The 18,222-nt window shown below is 44.5% G+C and overlaps 1 protein-coding gene and 1 long non-coding RNA gene across 4 annotated transcripts in view; one reads left to right on the top strand and one right to left on the bottom strand.

Moving 5' to 3' along the window:
* The window catches only part of DPYS (dihydropyrimidinase), a 74,722-nt gene that overhangs the window by 48,592 nt on the left and 7,908 nt on the right, over positions 1-18,222 (bottom strand). For all 3 annotated transcript variants that reach the window (XM_078072099.1, XM_036072596.2, XM_036072595.2), the window contains exons 2-4: positions 11,513-11,671; positions 7,791-7,970; positions 6,388-6,577 (exon numbers count right to left, since the gene is read on the bottom strand). In XM_078072099.1, the coding sequence (XP_077928225.1) occupies positions 6,388-6,577; positions 7,791-7,970; positions 11,513-11,671 (529 nt within the window). The remainder of the gene's footprint in view (positions 1-6,387; positions 6,578-7,790; positions 7,971-11,512; positions 11,672-18,222) is intronic.
* On the top strand, positions 7,989-10,685 carry LOC118523157 (uncharacterized). The gene is made up of 3 exons (XR_004910965.2): positions 7,989-8,505; positions 9,007-9,197; positions 9,384-10,685. It is a non-coding gene; the product is annotated as an uncharacterized LOC118523157 (long non-coding RNA).

Genomic DNA, 18,222 nt, shown 5'->3' with positions numbered 1-18,222 from the left:
TGACAGAAAGAGACACAGCGAGACACAAGCAGGGGGAGTGGGAGAGGGAGAAGCAGGCTTCCCGCCGAGCAGGGAGCCCGATGCGGGGCTCCATCCCAGGACCCTGGGACCATGACCTGAGCCAAAGGCAGACGCTTAATGACTGAGCCACCCAGGAGCCCCTGGATGTCCGTTTCTTTCCCCAGGTTTGGGGAGTTCTCAGCTGTTCTTGCTTTAAATATACTTTTTGTCCCTTTCTCTTTCTCTTCTTCTGGAATTCCCATAATATGATATTGTTTTTGTTGTTGTTGTTGTGTTTCATAATTCCTATAGGCTTTGTTCACTCTTTTCATTCTTTTTCCATTTTAGTCTTTTGACTGGGTAAAGGTCCTATCTTCTGGTTGTTGATTCTTTCTTGTGCACGGTCGAGTCTACTTTTGAAACTCTACTGAATTCTTCAGTTCAATTACTGTATTTTTTGAACTCTGAGATTTCTGGGGTTTTGTTTGTTTGTTGATGGTTACTATTTCCTTGTCAAACTTCTCGTTTTGTTCATGCCTCTTTTTCCTAGTTTCATGTGGTTGTCTGTCCGCTGCTTGTAGTCCACTAAACTCCCTTAAGGGGATTATTCTTTGTCTGGCAGTGCATAGGTCTTCATTTTGTTAAGGTCAGTTATTGGAGCTTGACTAGTTTCCTCTGGTGGTGTCGTATTTACCTGATTTTTTTTCTGATCCTCGATTCCTTATGTTGGTGTCTGTGTGTTTGAGTAATTGGGGTTCTCTTCCAGACTTTACAGGGTTGCTTTGGCAGCAACAATCCACCAGTTGGCTCAATTTAGATTTCTGTGTGTGTCTGCTGGTAATGTCTTTGGGCAGGTGGGGCCTGCTGTTATGGTGCATTTTTGGCCGAGGCAACTGTGTGAGGTCTGCGGATAGGGACGGGCGAGCGGGGGTGTGCTGCTGGCCGAGAACAGCTGGATGGGACGGCTGGCTTGGTTCCCTACCCACGTGAGGCTGACGGGTGGGCTCCGTGGGTACCCGAAAGCTGCGGTCAGGCTCACTCGGTGGTCAGGGTACTCTCTTCAGTAGTGGGGTGGAGCTAGGACTTCGCTTCCCTGCCCTGGAGGGAAGGGCTTTTGCAGCTCATTGTGTGAGGGCCCAAATCGAGCCTGCGTGGACACTGAATGCTCTGCCAGGGGAAGGGACTGGTTTTGCTCTGCTCTCTGTCCCAGGGCCACCCCGCGGAGGGCTGGTGAACGGGCTGTGCCCCTTCCTCTGTGTTCTGGCTTCGTCTCCCGGTCAGACAGGCTGAAGGCTGTCTTCAGTGACAAGTGGGGCTATGAATTAGATTCCTTGCCCAGGCACAGGGGGAGAAGCAGCTCTAAACTGGTCAAGCTTTTTGTTTGTTGTCTTAATTCAAGCCGACCTGCACCCCAAGTTCCCTGGCCAGACAGTGCCTTTGGCTTTGCTCTGAAAACTATTGCTTCTGTCCGCTCTTCTCTCGGTCTGAGAGCCGCTGGGCCACGCAGCTTCAGGCGTTCTCGCCACTTCTTCTGGCCAGATGGGGCCAGCAGACTCTCCACGGCGGGTGGGGCTACGTTTCAGCCCCAGTGCCTGGGCAAGAGGGGTGGGGGTCGCTCTGGACTCTTCTCAATTTCCCAAACAGGCTCTCTGGTTGGCAGGGGTCAGGAGCTACCCTCAGCCTTGGCTCTGAATGAATCTCCTGCGTCTGCACAGCACGGGGAGCCTCCGTGCCTGCTGCTGGCTCTGCTCTGTGTCATCAGCTCTACCTGCTGCTTGTGATCAGCTCTACCTGTTTGCCTCCGAGCTTGAGCACTGCCAGGCCACACAGCTTCGGGGAGTCGTGGCCAGCCCTTCTTGTCCGATGGCATCGGAAGGCCCTCCCACAGCAGGTGGGGCCCTGACTCAGCTCCTTGCCTGGGCATGAGCAAACCGGGCTCTAGGGTCAGCAAAACTCCTGGTTTAGGGATGTGAATCGGGCAGGTCTGCCCCCCACAGAGTCCGCTGGCCAGAGTGTGCCCCCAACTTGGCTCCGCAGATGAGCAAAGCTGCTGTCTGGGATTTGCAGGTACGAACTCTCTGTCAAAATCTGTGTGCTGGTTGTCGCCGCCCTTCCCTTCTTCCCCCACAGTCAGATTCCCAGTGGGTAAGCTCTGCGGATTCCCCTGAAATCCTCACGGTGTCAGACCAGAGTAGAGGCTCCCCAAAGTGACCCACAATGCTGAGGGAGGTTGGCTCTCCTCCTGGATTCTCTTTTCCCACTGGAGGAACCAGAGACTCAAGGGAGACCTCTAGTTGTGGTGCTGCCCTGGCCTGGGGGAGGGGCAATGTGGTCAACGTGTAGTCACTTCTCTTACCCTCCTAATGCGGTCTGTCTTGGTCTCTGTGGCAGGGGGTGCTTCAGCCTCAGCCCCGTGTTCTGGGATTCTCTCAGTGTGTCTTGTTCTTGAATAGATGTTAGCTGCTCCTATGAGGGGGAGCGGAATCAGGAACGACCTAAGTCACCGTCTTGGCGACATCACTCCAACCATGTGTTTCTCTTTCAGTAATGATAAAAAATAACAAAATGATGATAATGTTTTAAATAAAATTTTAAATGTAAGGCCAAAAACCAAAGCCAATTAAATACAAACTTGATATCTGCATTTCCCAAATCTGTAAAACCAATTTCTTCTTGAACAGAGTGGACAGTAATGGAAAAAATTGGGGCTTTGGGGCCATACTGACTTGGGCTTGAATTCCAGGTTTAGCACCTACTAGTAGTAAGTGATCTTGGGCTTAATTTACCAAACTTTTCCAAGCCTCAATTTCATCAGTCAGAAAACTGATAAAACTTGGCTTAAGCATTGTTATGACAATTTAAAAAGATAACATACATTAAAATGCACGAATGACATAATATATAGTAAAACAAGAAATGATATAAGACATATTAAAATATATGCCAGGCACATATTAAGTACTCAACAAATAATGTTGGTTGTTATATAATCATTAACACTCACGCTGCTCTCTTCTGGGTAGATAGTTGGCAATTCAACAATGACATCAAACTTAATAGCATTGTATTGCTAGGCTACTACAATAAAGAATTAATAATTGGATCCCTTTTGTGCTTCCTGGAGCAGTGATTCTCAAACCTTAATATGCATATGAATCACCTAGGGCTCTAGTTATAAGTGCACATTCTGATTCAGTGGGTCTGGGATGGGGTCCAAGGCTCTGCATTTCTAACGAGCTCTCAGGGGACGCTGATGCTGCATTCTAGGGGACACACTCTGATGGTAAGGCCCTGATGATAGAATGGGCTGGCAAAGGTATTCACAGATAGGACATGTGCATATCATAAATCTGTAAGGCTGAACTGTTTCTTATTTAAACATGATAACAATGAATAGATGTGTATTGCTTTTTCATGTTCTGAAATTTTGTTAGATAATAAATGAGCAAAAGGTCAGTGTGGTCCACCAGCTCTTGTCACTCTAGACTCTCCAGGGATCTGCCCTTGGGTTGTCGGATACAGTCACCATGTGAACAGTCTGGCATTGTTTATGCCCAACCCACCCCTTACTCCCTTTGGGTTCCTGCTTGATCACATGCCAGGCGTGGGAAACCTCTTATGCCAATTTATTCTGGACCTCGGCTGCCTCTGACCATTGCACATTAGAGGGTTTTCACAAGTGTTACCACAGTAAGTGTGACTCAGCTGGAACATCTGGGTTGACATTTTAAATATTTCCTATTTACAGCCTCTTTAGAAAGGGATTTAGCAGTATCCAAAAAGTATGTATGCATTTACCCTTTGAACCAGCAGTCCCACTTTTTAGGACGCTGCTCTGAGGATCCTTTTCTGTGGCCGGCAGAATAATGGTGCCCCAAAGACCTCCATGTCCTCATCCCCATAAGCTGTGACTATGTTCTCCTACGTGGCAAAAAGGACTTCACAGATGTGACTAAATAAAGAACCTTGAGATAGGGGCTTTATACCGGATTAATTGCAGAAGAGAGGGACAGCAGAGGAGAGCAGAATATGCAATGTTCTCCACCCAGCCCTGCAGCTTTGGAGATGGAGCAGGGGAAATGTGAGCCAAGGAATGCGGGTGGTCTCTAGAAGGTAGAAAAAGCAAGGAAAGGGATTCTCCCCCTAGAGCTTCCAGGAAAAGAACCAAGCATGGCCTACAACTTAGCTTTAGCCCAGTAAGATGTGGGTTAGACCTCTGACCTCCAGAACTGTAAGAGAATACACTTGTGCTGTCTTAAGCCACTAAGTTTATGGCAATCTGTTTACAGTAGTGATAGAAAACGAATACACCTTTCACATAAAACAGCATATGTATAAGGCCATCACTGTGGTTTTATACGTAAGAGCTAAAGACTGAAAACAGCCCAAGTGTCCATCAGTAGGGGACTAGAACAAATACAGAGATACTCTGCACCCGTAGGAAAGAATGGAGAAACTCTAGACCTAACATGAGCTGACCTTTAAGACATATTTTCAAGTAGAAAGAAAAGCCAAATACAGAACACGAGATATACTACTTTACCTTTCAAGTAGGAAAGAAAGAGAAATAAGAATATGCATATATTCTTTTTTCATAAAGAGAAACACTATAAAGATAAGCCAGAAATAAATTAATAAAAATAATTACTAATGAGGTGGAGGATGAAGTTGCTAGGGAAGGAAGTAGGGTTTCTCTGAGAATACTTTTTTTTTTAATATATAATTTTGACTTTGGGACCATGTAAATGCTTTACCTATTCAAAAAAATAAAATAAAATTTAAAATTTAAAATAAAATTAAAATGTCCATACTTAAGTTTAATAGTTTTCTACCCATGATTTATTCCAAAAACCTTCTCTAGACTTTTACTCTGCACCTAATGGAACTCTATCCCAGTAAAAAATTAATACCTAAGATCAACAAACTGTTTTCTGACAGGTCTGTCAAAATCGTAGCTTGATGTGGGTTAAGACTGCCCATTTCTGCTGATTTTGCTATTTCTTAAATCATATTCTGACATTATGGACCTGACTGACAGGCTGTAGGACATGGCACATGATTTACAAAGCAAATAATTATATAACAACCAATTCCATAGAGTTGGCAACAGAGCCACCTAGTGGCAGAAACTAATACTGTAACTTTTAAATTGCAGTATTTTCTTTTTGAACTGCTGTGCTCTTTTATACCGAAATTATATTATTGGGGAAGGCGAGTGGGGAGAAGTAACCAGAAATGGTTGGTAGTAAGACCTTATTGGCTCCTGTGTAAAACTGAGTTTACTCTGAACACAAGGTCTATCGATGGATTACATTTTTAAAATGCATTCAACTTGCACAAAATCCTTATTGAACCTTCATGCAACAAGAAGCGATTTTGACAAAATTAATGTTAGTGTTAATTAAAGACATGCCGAATCTAATTTCATAATTTTTATAACCCATATTTTAAAAAGTTCAGTCGGTTTCAGTTTAAAAAGAAAACAAAGAGCCAGGATGATTTATAAAACTATTTCTGATTTCCTGACTTTTAAAAGTGAGATGATGCTAGCACATGGTAGGAGGGTCTATTATATTTTATGGGTGGGGGGAGGGGCTTTGGTTTTAAAATCTTAAAATAATTGTCATAAAAATACTATTTGGATAATTGCTCTAATAGCTTTAATACCCAGGGAGCTATGGGACAAATCAACTCAATTTGAAAGAAATTTGTTGAGCATCTACTGTGTACCCTGAGCCATCCTGATTCAGGTACTAAGAGGATAATGGAGATGCCTAAGAGACAGGTAATCTTCTTTAAAATTAATCAGAGAGTTTGCACTTAGCCATCAGATTAAAAAGTGGGCTGCAGATTAAAGAGTGGGGGACCTGTGGCTGAAGGAAATGTCCTGAGGTTCCAAGGATGGTGGAGAAATAACCTAAGGCACAGAAGCAGAAAGAAGGATACAAGGATACAACTAGACACGCATAAGGTGCAAGAAAACAGAAAGGATGTTAATGGAAAAGGAGGAAGACGAGCTGTGGAAATTCATGCGCAACTTTTTTTTTTTTACAAAGGTAACTTCCTGTGATATTTATTTATTTATTTATTTATAAAGATTTTATTCATTTATTTGACAGAGAGAGACACAGCGAGAGCACAAGCAGGGGGAGCACCAGGCAGAGGGAGAGGGAGAAGCAGACTCCCCACTGAGCAGAGAGCCCGACTCGGGGCTCCCTCCCGGGACCCTGGGATCATGACCTGAGCGGAAGGCAGATGCTTCACCGACTGAGCCACCCGGGCTCCCCTCCCTGCAAATTTCTCGTAAGCAAAGCAGGAACTGCGGCCGATTTACCTCACTCTTCAGCTACTACCGAGCTGTAGGCGAGCTTGTCGCTCAGGAATTACCGTCTCTCCTTGCATCCGCTATGACCTTGGCTGCAGACTTGCTCATCACGTGCACGATGTAGAGAGGGCAGTTCACGGCGCTGGCGATGGTGATGGCTCTCAGCGTGGCTTCTGCCTCCACCTCTTCCGGGCGGCACAGCTCATGGCCCTCGGGCCCTGTTATCCCCAACCCCAGCATCTTCTTTGCTCCCTAAAAAGACAGTGGGAACAGACACATGTGCGAGGAAGGTCTACTAATGACAAGTACCATGATCTTCTTGTGAATTAAATACACAGCCAGGCTTTCAGACCTATTAGGGGTAGAGGTGTGTGTGTGTGTGTGTGTGTGTGTGTGTGTGTATTTGGTAAACACAGTTTTAACACATAAACATGACACTTGGTATATGTTAGCTTTTCATACACATATTTCACAATTAAATTATTTCGATGGAAAGGCTGAAAAAGATAGGAGGTAATTTGAATCACATTCTTATTGCTGGTTCAGTACAAAATAAAATAAAACCAAATATTCAAATTCCCAATATTTTTAAGTGACTCATATGACATTACGTAAGTAGCTGTGCTTTTTACTGAATCATAGTCTTTGCTGCCCTCTGTCCCACCCACCGAATGATATTGGACGAGACATTTTCCCACTCCAAAATGTTATTTCTTCCTTACAAAAAAAGCAGGAAGTCAACACTCGGAGTGGGAAAACGGCTGACCCGGTGTCATACAGCTAGAAACGAGGAGTCCATTTAAACTCCGGTCGGCTTGAATTTACAGCTCAGGCTCGCTTCTCATGATCCCTGGTTGCCTCCTGGCCACCCAGCCTCACTCTCCCTGACTTTAATGGGAGGTGAGCCTGGGGAGAGAAAAAAAAAAAAATCAGCTAATATAAAGGGTAAGAGACAGCACTTTAAATCTTGCAGATAGTGTATCCTTCGGGCATTAATAATGGAACTCCCATGAGAAATAAATACCCCATCTAGATTCCTTCAGAGCACATTTTAATACCAGTTTCTGAAAAGAGTGGGGCTTTAAACAGCACTTAATACACTGCTTAAGTCATCAGAGCCCACTCATGTCCGCACTTTAGCATTCTGAACCAGCAGGTGGAGCTACTAAAAAAAAAAAAAGTGCTGGGATACACAAAGAAAAGTATTTGTTTGAGAAACATGTTTGAGATCTGATAGCTAATCTGAAAAAGGGAAATCTTCATTCCAATGCATATATCACCTGAATAAAAGTCAGAGCATGGACTTAAGTAAACCGAGTCAAGTGTTTCCAAGCCATAGGACATGAATGTCTGGATTTCCATTCTTCCAATGCACAGAATGAGCTCACCTACTTGGGTCCAACTGTCTCTGGCTCAAGTGATGGCCGTTTCATTTGTGGCGAAGCTCTGGGATGTAAATGCTTACCTCTGCGATCAGGTCTCCGTTTTCTGCATGGACCTGAGCAATCGCTCCAATTTCCTTGCACTGAGAGAAGGCCGCATACAGCTCCTCATCCCTCACCATGTACACGTCTTTATAGGCCATAAACATCTTGAAAGAGTTCACACCTTTGTCTTGGGTAAGGATTTTCATTTCTTCTTTAACCTAAAAGGGGAACAACAGCCACACACACACAAAATGCCATGCTTTCGTTCAAATAATAATTTCAACATTCTCTTCAACATTCGAGATGTTGCATTCAGAAGAGAATTAAGTAAAATAAGGCAACAGTTAAATTCCCAAAAAAATGCAATTAAGGCCTTGATCCTTCCCCCAGGTTAGACCTCACTTCATCCGATGAAGTGCTGTTGGTATGATGCTTTTAATCGTGAAAGAGTTCATAGTTTTCCCCAAAGTACTTCATTTCTTTACTCGGACATAAAATCCTCAGCATCTATCTCCTGATGGGAGGAAATTATTTTGGAAAATGAAAACGAAGCCACTTGGCAGCAACATGAGAAATCATGTCTCTAAAAGGGATCAAAGCTAATGCGAGGTAAGGCTTTGGACTCAGATCTGAAACCCGCAGGATGGGCTCTCAGATGGAGGAGGAAGACCCGGATTGAGCTGCCGGCCCCTCCTGGGACGTGAGAGACTCTGGACAGGTTGGAATCCTTAGGAGAATTCAGGTGTGCCAAAGGTAAGGGACAAGGTAAGATCAAAACATGCTCACTCACTACCCTTGCAGGTCCAATTCAAGTCTCAATAAAAACTAAAAACTTCAAAGAAAAAATTGGTAGATTTGACCAAATACAATTGTTTGAATTTCTATATGTTAATACACACACACATACACCCAACACATGTTCTAGGCATAGGATTATTGATTGCTTTTAGTTGTCTATTAACTTAATAAGAAAAACTCTAACATGCCAGGTGAAAAATACTACCAGCAATTCAAACAGTAAATACAAATGACTAATAAACATGAAAAAAAAAATGTTAACCTTTCTGCTGATTAAAAAGTGCAAAATAAAACAATGCCATTTTTTTCTATTAAATCAGTGATGTTTATAAATGACTCTGTTACATGTCAGATGACTCACTTCTGTCACTTTTGATTCCCTTACTAATTTTTCTTACTTTTCTCTGTGGTGCTTTATTTATTATATATTTCCTTTCTCATGGCTTTCCCCACTAGAGAGCAGGGGCTTTGCAGAGTTTGTCCACTGCCGTGCGCGGGAACGGTGCCTGCCGCGGTGGCCATGCCGAAACCATCTGCTGGATGGACGGCTGGCTGAACGGACCTATATACAGCGTATTCATCAAGAAACGGAAAAAACGCTCAAATGTTGACAGTGGTCATCACTGAAGGATGAAATGAGCTCCAAGGTATGTTAAGGGACAACAGCAAGGGGCAGGACAAGATATAGAGTGCCTCATTTTCGTTTTGGGTTTTTTTTTGGTTTTGGGGGGTTTTTTTGTTTTTTGGGGTTTTTTTTTTTTACTTTTCTATAGTTTCAAGTTTTCTACCATGAGTATAATTTTTTTTAAAGATTTTATTTATTTATTTGACAGAGAGAGAGAGAGAGCACAAGCGGGGGGAGCAGCAGAGGGAGAGGGAGAAGCAGGCTCCCAACCAAGTGGGGAGCTCGATGCCGGGCTTGATCCCAAGACGCTTCATGACTGAGCCACCCAGGTGTCCCTTGAGTATATTATTTTTATAGTCAGAAAAAAAATGCCTTAAACATTGTTAGCATATGCACATGACGGGCTTCCAAATACAGGCACGGTGGCTTAAGCCTTACTGCTCTGAAAGTGTGGTACCTGAACCAGCAACCTTGGCATCGCCTGGGAGTTGGCCGGAAATGCAGATTCTCAGGCCCTGTCCCAGATCTGCTGCTATGGGTTGACTTGTGCACCCCCTAAAATTCATATGTTGAAGTCCTCACCCCGAGTACCTCAAAATGGGACCTTATTTGGAAATGGAGGCATTGCAGATCACATCAGTAGAGATGAGGTCGTGAGGGTGGGCCCCAATCCAAGATGACTGGTGTCTTCGTAAAAAGGGGGAATCTGGACACAGACATGCACACCAGGGAATGCCATGTGAAGACCAAGGCAGAGACGGGGTGCTGTTTCTACAAATCAAGGAACACCCAAGATTACCTGCAAGCCACGAGAAGCCGGGGAGAGGCCTGCACCGGATTCTCCCTCACAGCCCCCAGAAGGAAGCAACCCTACCAACATCTTGATCTCAAACTTTGAGTCTCCAGAATGGTGAGACAATAGATTTCTGTTTAAGCCACTCAGTCTGTGGTTCTTTGTCACAGCAGTCCTAGCAAACGAATACATTTTCTGAACATAATTGGTGCTTTAACAATTCCACCAGGTAACCATTTGCATATTAACGTGTGAGAAACACTGGTAAGGGCAAACATCTTCATCTTTGCTTTATGTTGTAAAATAAGAGTGGGAGGAAGGAAGGAGAGAGGGAAGGAGGAAGGGAGGGAGAAAGGAGGAAAGCAGGAAGACCCTAAAAGCAGAAAAGAGATTAGATGCATCACTTAGAATGGTGTTTTGGGAGAAAAATTAACTTTTGCTGTGGACTGTAAACCTTGCTATTATGTTTGCAGACCCATTGGTTAAAGATTAATTACTTGTTTTATATTATTTTGGTTCCTGAAGCCCAACTTCGAGGGGGGAAGTGCGGACATAAGTTGCATGGTAACTTCAAATAAAATCACCTTTGTGAACCCTTTCTGGCAAAAGGATTTCCGAATTAAGTCCAATGTGGAAAAACTGTTGGCAATTGAAATTCAAGTAAAAATTTCTTCCAAAGTACACATGCATGTTTTTTAGGAGGAGAAATAAACATGTTTTAACATCTCTCAAAACTATCTTTTCTATCTGAATTCTGTCGTCCTTTCTGCCATGGCCTAAATGGTTAGCAGATAAGGAAAGCTGGTTTCAGCTCCACCATGAAAGGATCTGACCCCGTGTTGATGCTAGAGAACGGAGCAGGAAGGGCACCAGGTGCGGGTACACCTGGGACGCAGCCTTCAAAACGTTCCTGTTCTATCCCTTCTTCTTTCTTTTCTCCAGATATTAAACATTTCTAATACAAGTTCTACTCTGTGGGAAAATACTGCTTAAAAGAGCCTGGAGGTGTTAAAATTGAGAAGTTTAGTACTTTTAAAAATTACAGCTAAAGGGCGCCTGGGTGGCTCAGTTGGTTAAGCGACTGCCTTCGGCTCAGGTCATGATCCTGGAGTCCCGGGATCAAGTCCCGCATCGGGCTCCCTGCTCAGCAGGGGGTCTGCGTCTCCCTCTGACACTCCCCCTCTCATGCTCTCTCTCTCTATCTCATTCTCTCTCTCAAATAAATAAAATCTTTAAAAAAAATTACAGCTGAAGATTTTACAATCCTTGGATCATGTATTAGGAAAGGCTATTGTGAATGGGTATAAGGATGTATCCTATCATCTTTATATGCTTTAAAAAATTTTTTAGTTTTTCAAGTTGATAATACTTCAGAGGATTCCAAATTCAAAAAGGTACAAAGGAATATGTAAGGAAAAGTCCTCCCTCTAATTCTGACTTCCAGTCACCCAGGAAGCAACTGATATCACCAATTTCCTAGGGGAGCAAGGGCTAGGGGACTAAATGGAAGAAATCCCCCCCCCCCGCAACCCCCGGTGGTTCACCTGGTCACTCCACCATGTCACCGCCACGTGAAGGCTGTAGTCGCAGCAGACTTTGGGGTCAGCCCAGCTTCGCCAGGTCTCGAAGGCCTGGAGGAGGGAAGCGCCTTTCTGAGGAATGGCAAAATCAATGATCATGGTGGTGCCTCCTGCCAGGGCGGCCTGGAATCACAAGAGGGTTTCAACAGGTTAGCCGTCAATTTTCTTTTTTTTTTTTTTTTAAGATTTTATTTATTTATTTGAGAGAGAGAATGAGATAGAGCATGAGAAGGGGCAGAGTCAGAGGGAGAAGCAGACTCCCTGCTGAGCAGGGAGCCCGATGCGGGACTCGATCCCGGGACTCCAGGATCATGACCTGAGCCGAAGGCAGTCGCTTAACCAACTGAGCCACCCAGGCGCCCCTAGCCATCAATTTTCTAGCGGAGTCATTTTTCTCCTTGAATGCTCGGCACTGGCAAGCCCTTGGGCAAGCTTGAGGGGTCCAGGAAATTGCACAACAATGCTGCTTGTTCAAAAGACCCAGAGGGACATGGGGCGCCTGGGTGGTTCAGTCAGTTAAGCGTCTGCCTTCAGCTCAGGTCATGATCTCAGGGTCCTGGGATCGAGTCCCCCTGCCCCCGAGTTCCTGCATTCATTCTCTCTCTCTCTTATTCACAAATAAATAAAATCTTTAAAAATAAATAAATAAAGACTCAGAGGGACATGAATAGACTTTCCATAAATTAAAGTTGGAAGTACTGAAATTGCTGGAATTGTTTTGAAAAATGACATGCCTGATGAAAAAAAAATGGCTTTGGCCCAAACAAAATTCTCGGACTGCAAGGAAAAACTGAGATGAAAAATGGAGAACGCAAAACTTTTTCTTCTCCAGAAAACTAGACTCATTATTGTGAAATCTCATTTCATGAGAATCAGTCTCAGTGAATTATATCTCCAAACTGCCCATGCTGCATGCAGAATCCCCAGAGACTCACATGGTGCCTGCTTCACCTTCATTCCCCACAACCAACTGTCTTTCCTTAACTCCCAACTGGCCCCTCTAATCCATCCCCACTGCTCTGATCTTAGTTCAACCTCTTGTCATTCTTCCCCTTGATCGTAGTGTCTCAGGTTTTGCTTCCACTCCCTCCAATACAAACTCCTCGGGGCAAGTAGAAAGAAGCACATTCCAAAGCACAAAGGTTAAAACTGAATGCTTTTCACCGCCTCTGGAATGAAGTTGAGTCTTCGTAACAGGGTCTACAAGGCCCCACATGATCTGGCTCAACTCATATTTTCCTTGGTATATTATAGTATATTATGTTAACTCATGATTAATTTAAAAAGTAAGTTAAGTTGCTTAATTAAGTGTCTTTGATGAACTACTGAAATTGATTTTACTTAAACTGTAATCATGAGGTGGTTCATGTGCTTTTAACTGTTGTGGTCAAACAAGGTAAGTGAGGAAAACAAAGGAGCAGAGAGGGATGCTCATGTAGTCATTAAGGGCATTGACCACGGAGGCTGACTGACTCCAGGGCTGGAAGCTCAGATTCAGTGCTTACCAGCTAGGAATCCACCAGCCCCTCTCCCAGGTCCCTCTGCCTGCACACCCATCACCCTCCCTGCAAAGCCTCCCTGGTTTACAAGCTCTATTCTTGCTTACTTCAATAGATTTTTTATTTTTCCTAAGTCACTTGGCCCCACTCCAATTCTTTTTGCTCTCAAAAAATCTCACTTTTTGTACAGGATCCTATACTTCGTCTCTACCTTTAGATAACATTGCCTTATTCATGGCAAACAATACCTATTTGCATTTCTTAAGAAATCCCTATTGGTTCATTGCAGTAATGACAATACTAGAAAAAAAAATCCTCAGGTTCTGTATTTTTATTTGAATGCAGATTAATCTTCTTGCCTTTTTCCTTCTTAAAATGTTTTCCCAGTGCATCGCAGACATCCCTTGAGGACAAAGGGCATTTTTCTAAAAGCAAGCGCTGTTAATTAAAGTGTTAGAAGAAAGTACTTTTTTAGTGTCTACTGAACTATAAAATCAAGCTTAAAGAACTATTCTTTCCATTCTTTCCGTATTAAGTCTTCCACATTCACGATGTGGGCAAACCAGATACACTGCTGATGGAACTACAAGAAGATGGCACAGCCACTTTGGAAAGCAGTTTTTCAGAAAGTTAAACCTGGAGTTACCCTATGAGCCAGCAAGTCCAATCCTAGGCATTTATCCCAGAGAAATGAAAACCTGTCCACACAAAAACCTGTCCACAAATATTCAGTGCAGCATTATTCATAATAGTCCCAAAGTGGAAACAACCCAAATGTCCATGAACTGATGAATGGATAACAAAATGAGGTAGGGGAACGCTATGGAATCTTATTCGACCATAAGGAGGAAGCACTGGCACATGTTGTGGATGAACCTTGAACACATTACACTAAGTGAAAGAAGCCAGTCACAGAGGATCACATACTCTCTGATTCCACTTGTATGAAATATCCAGAAGAGGCAAATCCACAGAGCCAGTAAGTAGGGTAGTGGTTGCCTTGGGCTGGAGGGGTTGAGTCAAGGTGATAGCTAAGGGGCACCTAGTTTCTTTTTGGAGAGATATAATGTTTTAACACTGATTTTGGTGATGGTTGCCCAATTCCAGGAATATACTAAAAACCCCTATTAAGGTATACCTTAAATGGCTGAAGTTAAGTTATCTCACCAGATCTGCAGCAGGGAATATTATTAGCCCCATTTTAGGGTTGAGGAAACCCAACAGAGCACTCTTAAATTTAACTTGACAAAGGCGGGACTGGAACCACGTCATCAGGCTCCAGAGCCCGGGCTTTGAGGAACAGCCAACAGCATGGAGTCACTCTGAGGAAGGGCCCATGAGGAAAAGCCGGCAGCTCGGCAGAAAGTGGCAAAGGGCAGAATTGAATTAAGACCTAGACTAGGGTTAATTCAAAGCATTGGTTCCAACAAGAGGAAGGCTGTGCTATCAGCCTGGGCGACAGGGCTCTGAGCAGATTCTCACTGGGATGACTGATCAGGTGACAGATGAGGAGACAGAGGAGGGAGGCAGCTCTGGCATGGAGGGGGAGCATGAGTGTGGTGTGGAACATCCTGAGAGTGAGGGGCCTGGGCACATGTCCACTCTGTGTATTTGCACACAGAGAGAAATGCAGACCTGACCCTGAGGAGCAAGCAAGGGCAGGAGAAGGTTGTGGCAGTCGCCTTGGAGAGGATGCCAGAGGGGTCCTGAGGGTGGCCGAAATGACCCCAGGACAGAGAAGGGAGACATGATAATATAAATCACAATGCATGCTCCAGAACATTCCAACACTTAGCAGGAAAGCAACAGTATCGAGCCAAAACAACCATTTACAGTGGCTGTTTCTGGGTGGCGTGATGGCAGGTTGCTTCAATTTCCCTCTAGTTAAATTTTATTTTTAATATTTGCTAACTTTTCTATAACAAAGCACAAGTGTTATAAGAAGAAAAAATGGCTTTACAGATAGATGATCAACATGCATGCATATGGTATGTAAATAAAGTAGAGACTGCTGCTGATGCAGATGTGATGGTCAAAGGGCCATTTTCTGAAACGACAGCAGATCGAAATTCCTGGGGCTTCAATTTGCAAGCTCCCAAATCAGGATTTATCACACCTGCTCCACATCCCTAGTTCCCCGGGAGCAGGAAAGGGAGAGGAGAACTGCCATGACCTCTCCTTTGTTTCTTCTTGTTCTGTTTCTCCTCCATGCCCTTCCTCCCTCTCCTCCCCTCAACACGGGAACACATTTCGAGAAGCTCTACTGAATGGGAGAGGGTGTGGGCAGATGTATGGAAAACAAATCAGGGGGGCATGAGCCACTCACCGCAGGGGGCCCCCGCTGCCACCCTGGGTCCTGGCGATCAGCTGCAGCCACGGTCTGCGCCCCAGGCTCCTCTGAGCCTCCTTCTTCCCCCTCCTCTCCTGGTGCCTCTGGTTACCCAGGGTCCTTTCACCGCCCAAGGTTACCTCAAACCCCCGAATATTATTTCAGTATTATTTCCTTCCACTGGATCCAGGCAGCCACAGGCTAGAGCGGCGGATCTGTAATCCCAAATAGGGTGTTAAGGAGACGTGTTCCTCCAGGAGGTACTGACCTCTTCAGAGAAGAGCTTGTAAATGCCCAGGCCTGGGTTAAGCGTCCTATACACACTAGATCATTTAATTAAGCCTTGCGGTCTGGAAAGGTAGGAATGGTTTTCACTTTACAGTTGGGGATGTTGAGGCTCAGAGATGTCGAATGACTCCCCAAGGTTACATGGAGGAGCATACAACTCTGAGGGGTAAGTCTTACTTTCAGCCTACTCTGGGCCTCAATCCTATGCAAGCCATTTTCCCTCAGCCCCTCTTCCATGTCCTGGGATTTGATTTCCAGCCAGTTGCCCCAGGTCATCGGTGAATCATTCCTTTGAGAAATGCAGAGGTTGATAAAGTGAATCAAGCACTTAGGAAACCAAATGCCTTACAAAACAAAACAAATGCCATCAGACTGTGAACTGGAAAGCCACAAATGAAACGCAGTTTTATATGGCTCCGCTGATGTTCATCACTGTGACAATCACTACTGAAATAAATGTGTCCCTAGAAAATTAATAAGGAAGGGCTCTATACTAGTGCTCCTTCACCTTCACGCATCTATGGGCCCTGGAAGAATCTCCTTTATTCAGCAAACCAGCTGGTCAGAACATCACCTTCCTAGCCCACCTCAAATATTTTCAGGATCTGTCTAACTGTTTTTTATCATCAGATCCTTTTGGGTTCACTTCACAAATGTTCTTCAGGGTTTACCTAACATTTGAGGAATGAAAAGAGTTAGGGAGGGGAGGGAGAACCAGTAAAGGGTGAAAATTTCTCTCGTATTTCTGGGTGAACCTGAATTGTTTCCTTTGTTTTTACTGCTGATTGACTTCACTCCACTTTTATTTGTCAGATAGCCAAACAAAATGTATTTACCTTGTCTAATCTTGGCTCATAAATCAATTCTTTCAGCTCCTAATTACTTCGGCTGTTCTCCCTTGAAAACCTTCCAATTTATCTAAAGCCTTCTTTTTGGGGAGGAGAGCACGTGCTGTATCAGGTGCAAATGTGATAGGACATACATTGAGATAAACTCCAACCAACAGCAGGGCCACAATATTATATAACACAAGATTCTATTTAAGAATGTATTAGGCGGGAAATCGTTATTGAAAGCATCCCAAGCATCGTCTTCCTTTTGACGGGGTCACCAAATTTTCATTTCTAAGCTCATCCTGGAACAAGTGACTTTGTCTCATTAAAATCAATCATAGGACCTGATCAATCAACCCAAGTAAAGCAGAAAGAAATCCAAGAGGACATTTGAGCCTTAGGGAGAAACCCTGGACTGAATTCTCAGCTTTCTCAGAGTTGCTAAGACTTATGAAAACAAACTTCATGATCCCAATTTATGTTCCAACTCCAGAAGCACATTTGGCTTTGTAAAGATGGCCTCCTCATTGCCTGTCTCCTTGTGTCCCCGAGTCTGACATATTAGCTGCACCACTGTCCATCCAACTCTGCAAACCAGACTGAGGAGTCACCCTGGACATGTATCTCTCTTCTTCTCAACATCCCCAGATCCAACCCACTGGCAAGCCCAGCTCTCCCCCAACCCCCGCGGGCTGCCTCCTACATATTCCATGAATCTCTCTCCTTCCTGCGTCTTCACCTCTGCTGCTCAATGCCATCTGCATCCTCTGACAGGACTAGAGCAGTAGCTCTTCACTGTCACCTCATCCCCAGCCATGTCTGCCACTGCCAATCTTATATTGATTTCCCTTTGCTCTTAGGATGGAAAAAAGACAATTATTACACATCCCACAAGGCTGAACTTCAGCTGACCCTTCCGCTTGCTCTTGAGTCACCTGCTTCCCAACCCATTCGCCCCACTCCAGTGACACCGTCCCTCCCTCTCCTTGGAGAGCTCTGAGCTCCTTTCTTCCTCACGCCTGCTCTTCCCTCCCCAGCCCCTCTTCTACTTGGTCCAGTGACTCTTTTTTTTTTTTTTTAAAGATTTTTTATTTATTCATTTGAGACAGAGAGATAGAGAGAGAGAGAGAGCATGAGCAGGGAGAGAGGCAGAGGGAGGGGGAGAAGCAGACTCCCCGCTGAGCAGGGAGCCCGATGTGGGGCTCGATCCCAGGACCCCGGGATCATGACCTGAGCCGAAGGCAGACGCTTAACCATCTGAGCCACCCAGGCGCCCCGGGTCCAGTGACCCTTAACCTTGGCTGCACACAGGCATCGTCTAGGGAAATTTATCCCATCCCTCAGAGATCCTGATTGGATGGATATAGTTTCATCTCTGTCTGTCTTTTGCCCATTACCGTGCCTGGTACATAAATGTTCTTTAAATGTTTAAGGGAGTGTTAAAAAGAAAATCACAGTCCCAAAATGGAATGACTTACGCTAGGCCAAATCACCAAACCAGGGCTTAATACCTAATCAAATTGCAGTTTCAACCTGCCTCAGAAAAGTAGTCAGGAATTTTCTGGTCGGCACCAATGAGGTAATCTGTCACATGGGCCCTCTCCATCCCCCAAAGTAAGAGGAGGTAATCTGCATGATAAGACACCATGCCCCACCCCCCACCCCCGAAACTGACCATTCATGAAACAATCCTTTTCTTCTCTTTTGCTAGTAACTTCCTGCCCC

This window comes from Halichoerus grypus, chromosome 5 (assembly GCF_964656455.1).
Source record: "Halichoerus grypus chromosome 5, mHalGry1.hap1.1, whole genome shotgun sequence".
Lineage (NCBI taxonomy): Eukaryota > Metazoa > Chordata > Mammalia > Carnivora > Phocidae > Halichoerus > Halichoerus grypus.
Note: the sequence above shows the minus strand (reverse complement) of the source record. Positions and strands in the feature narration are given on the sequence as shown.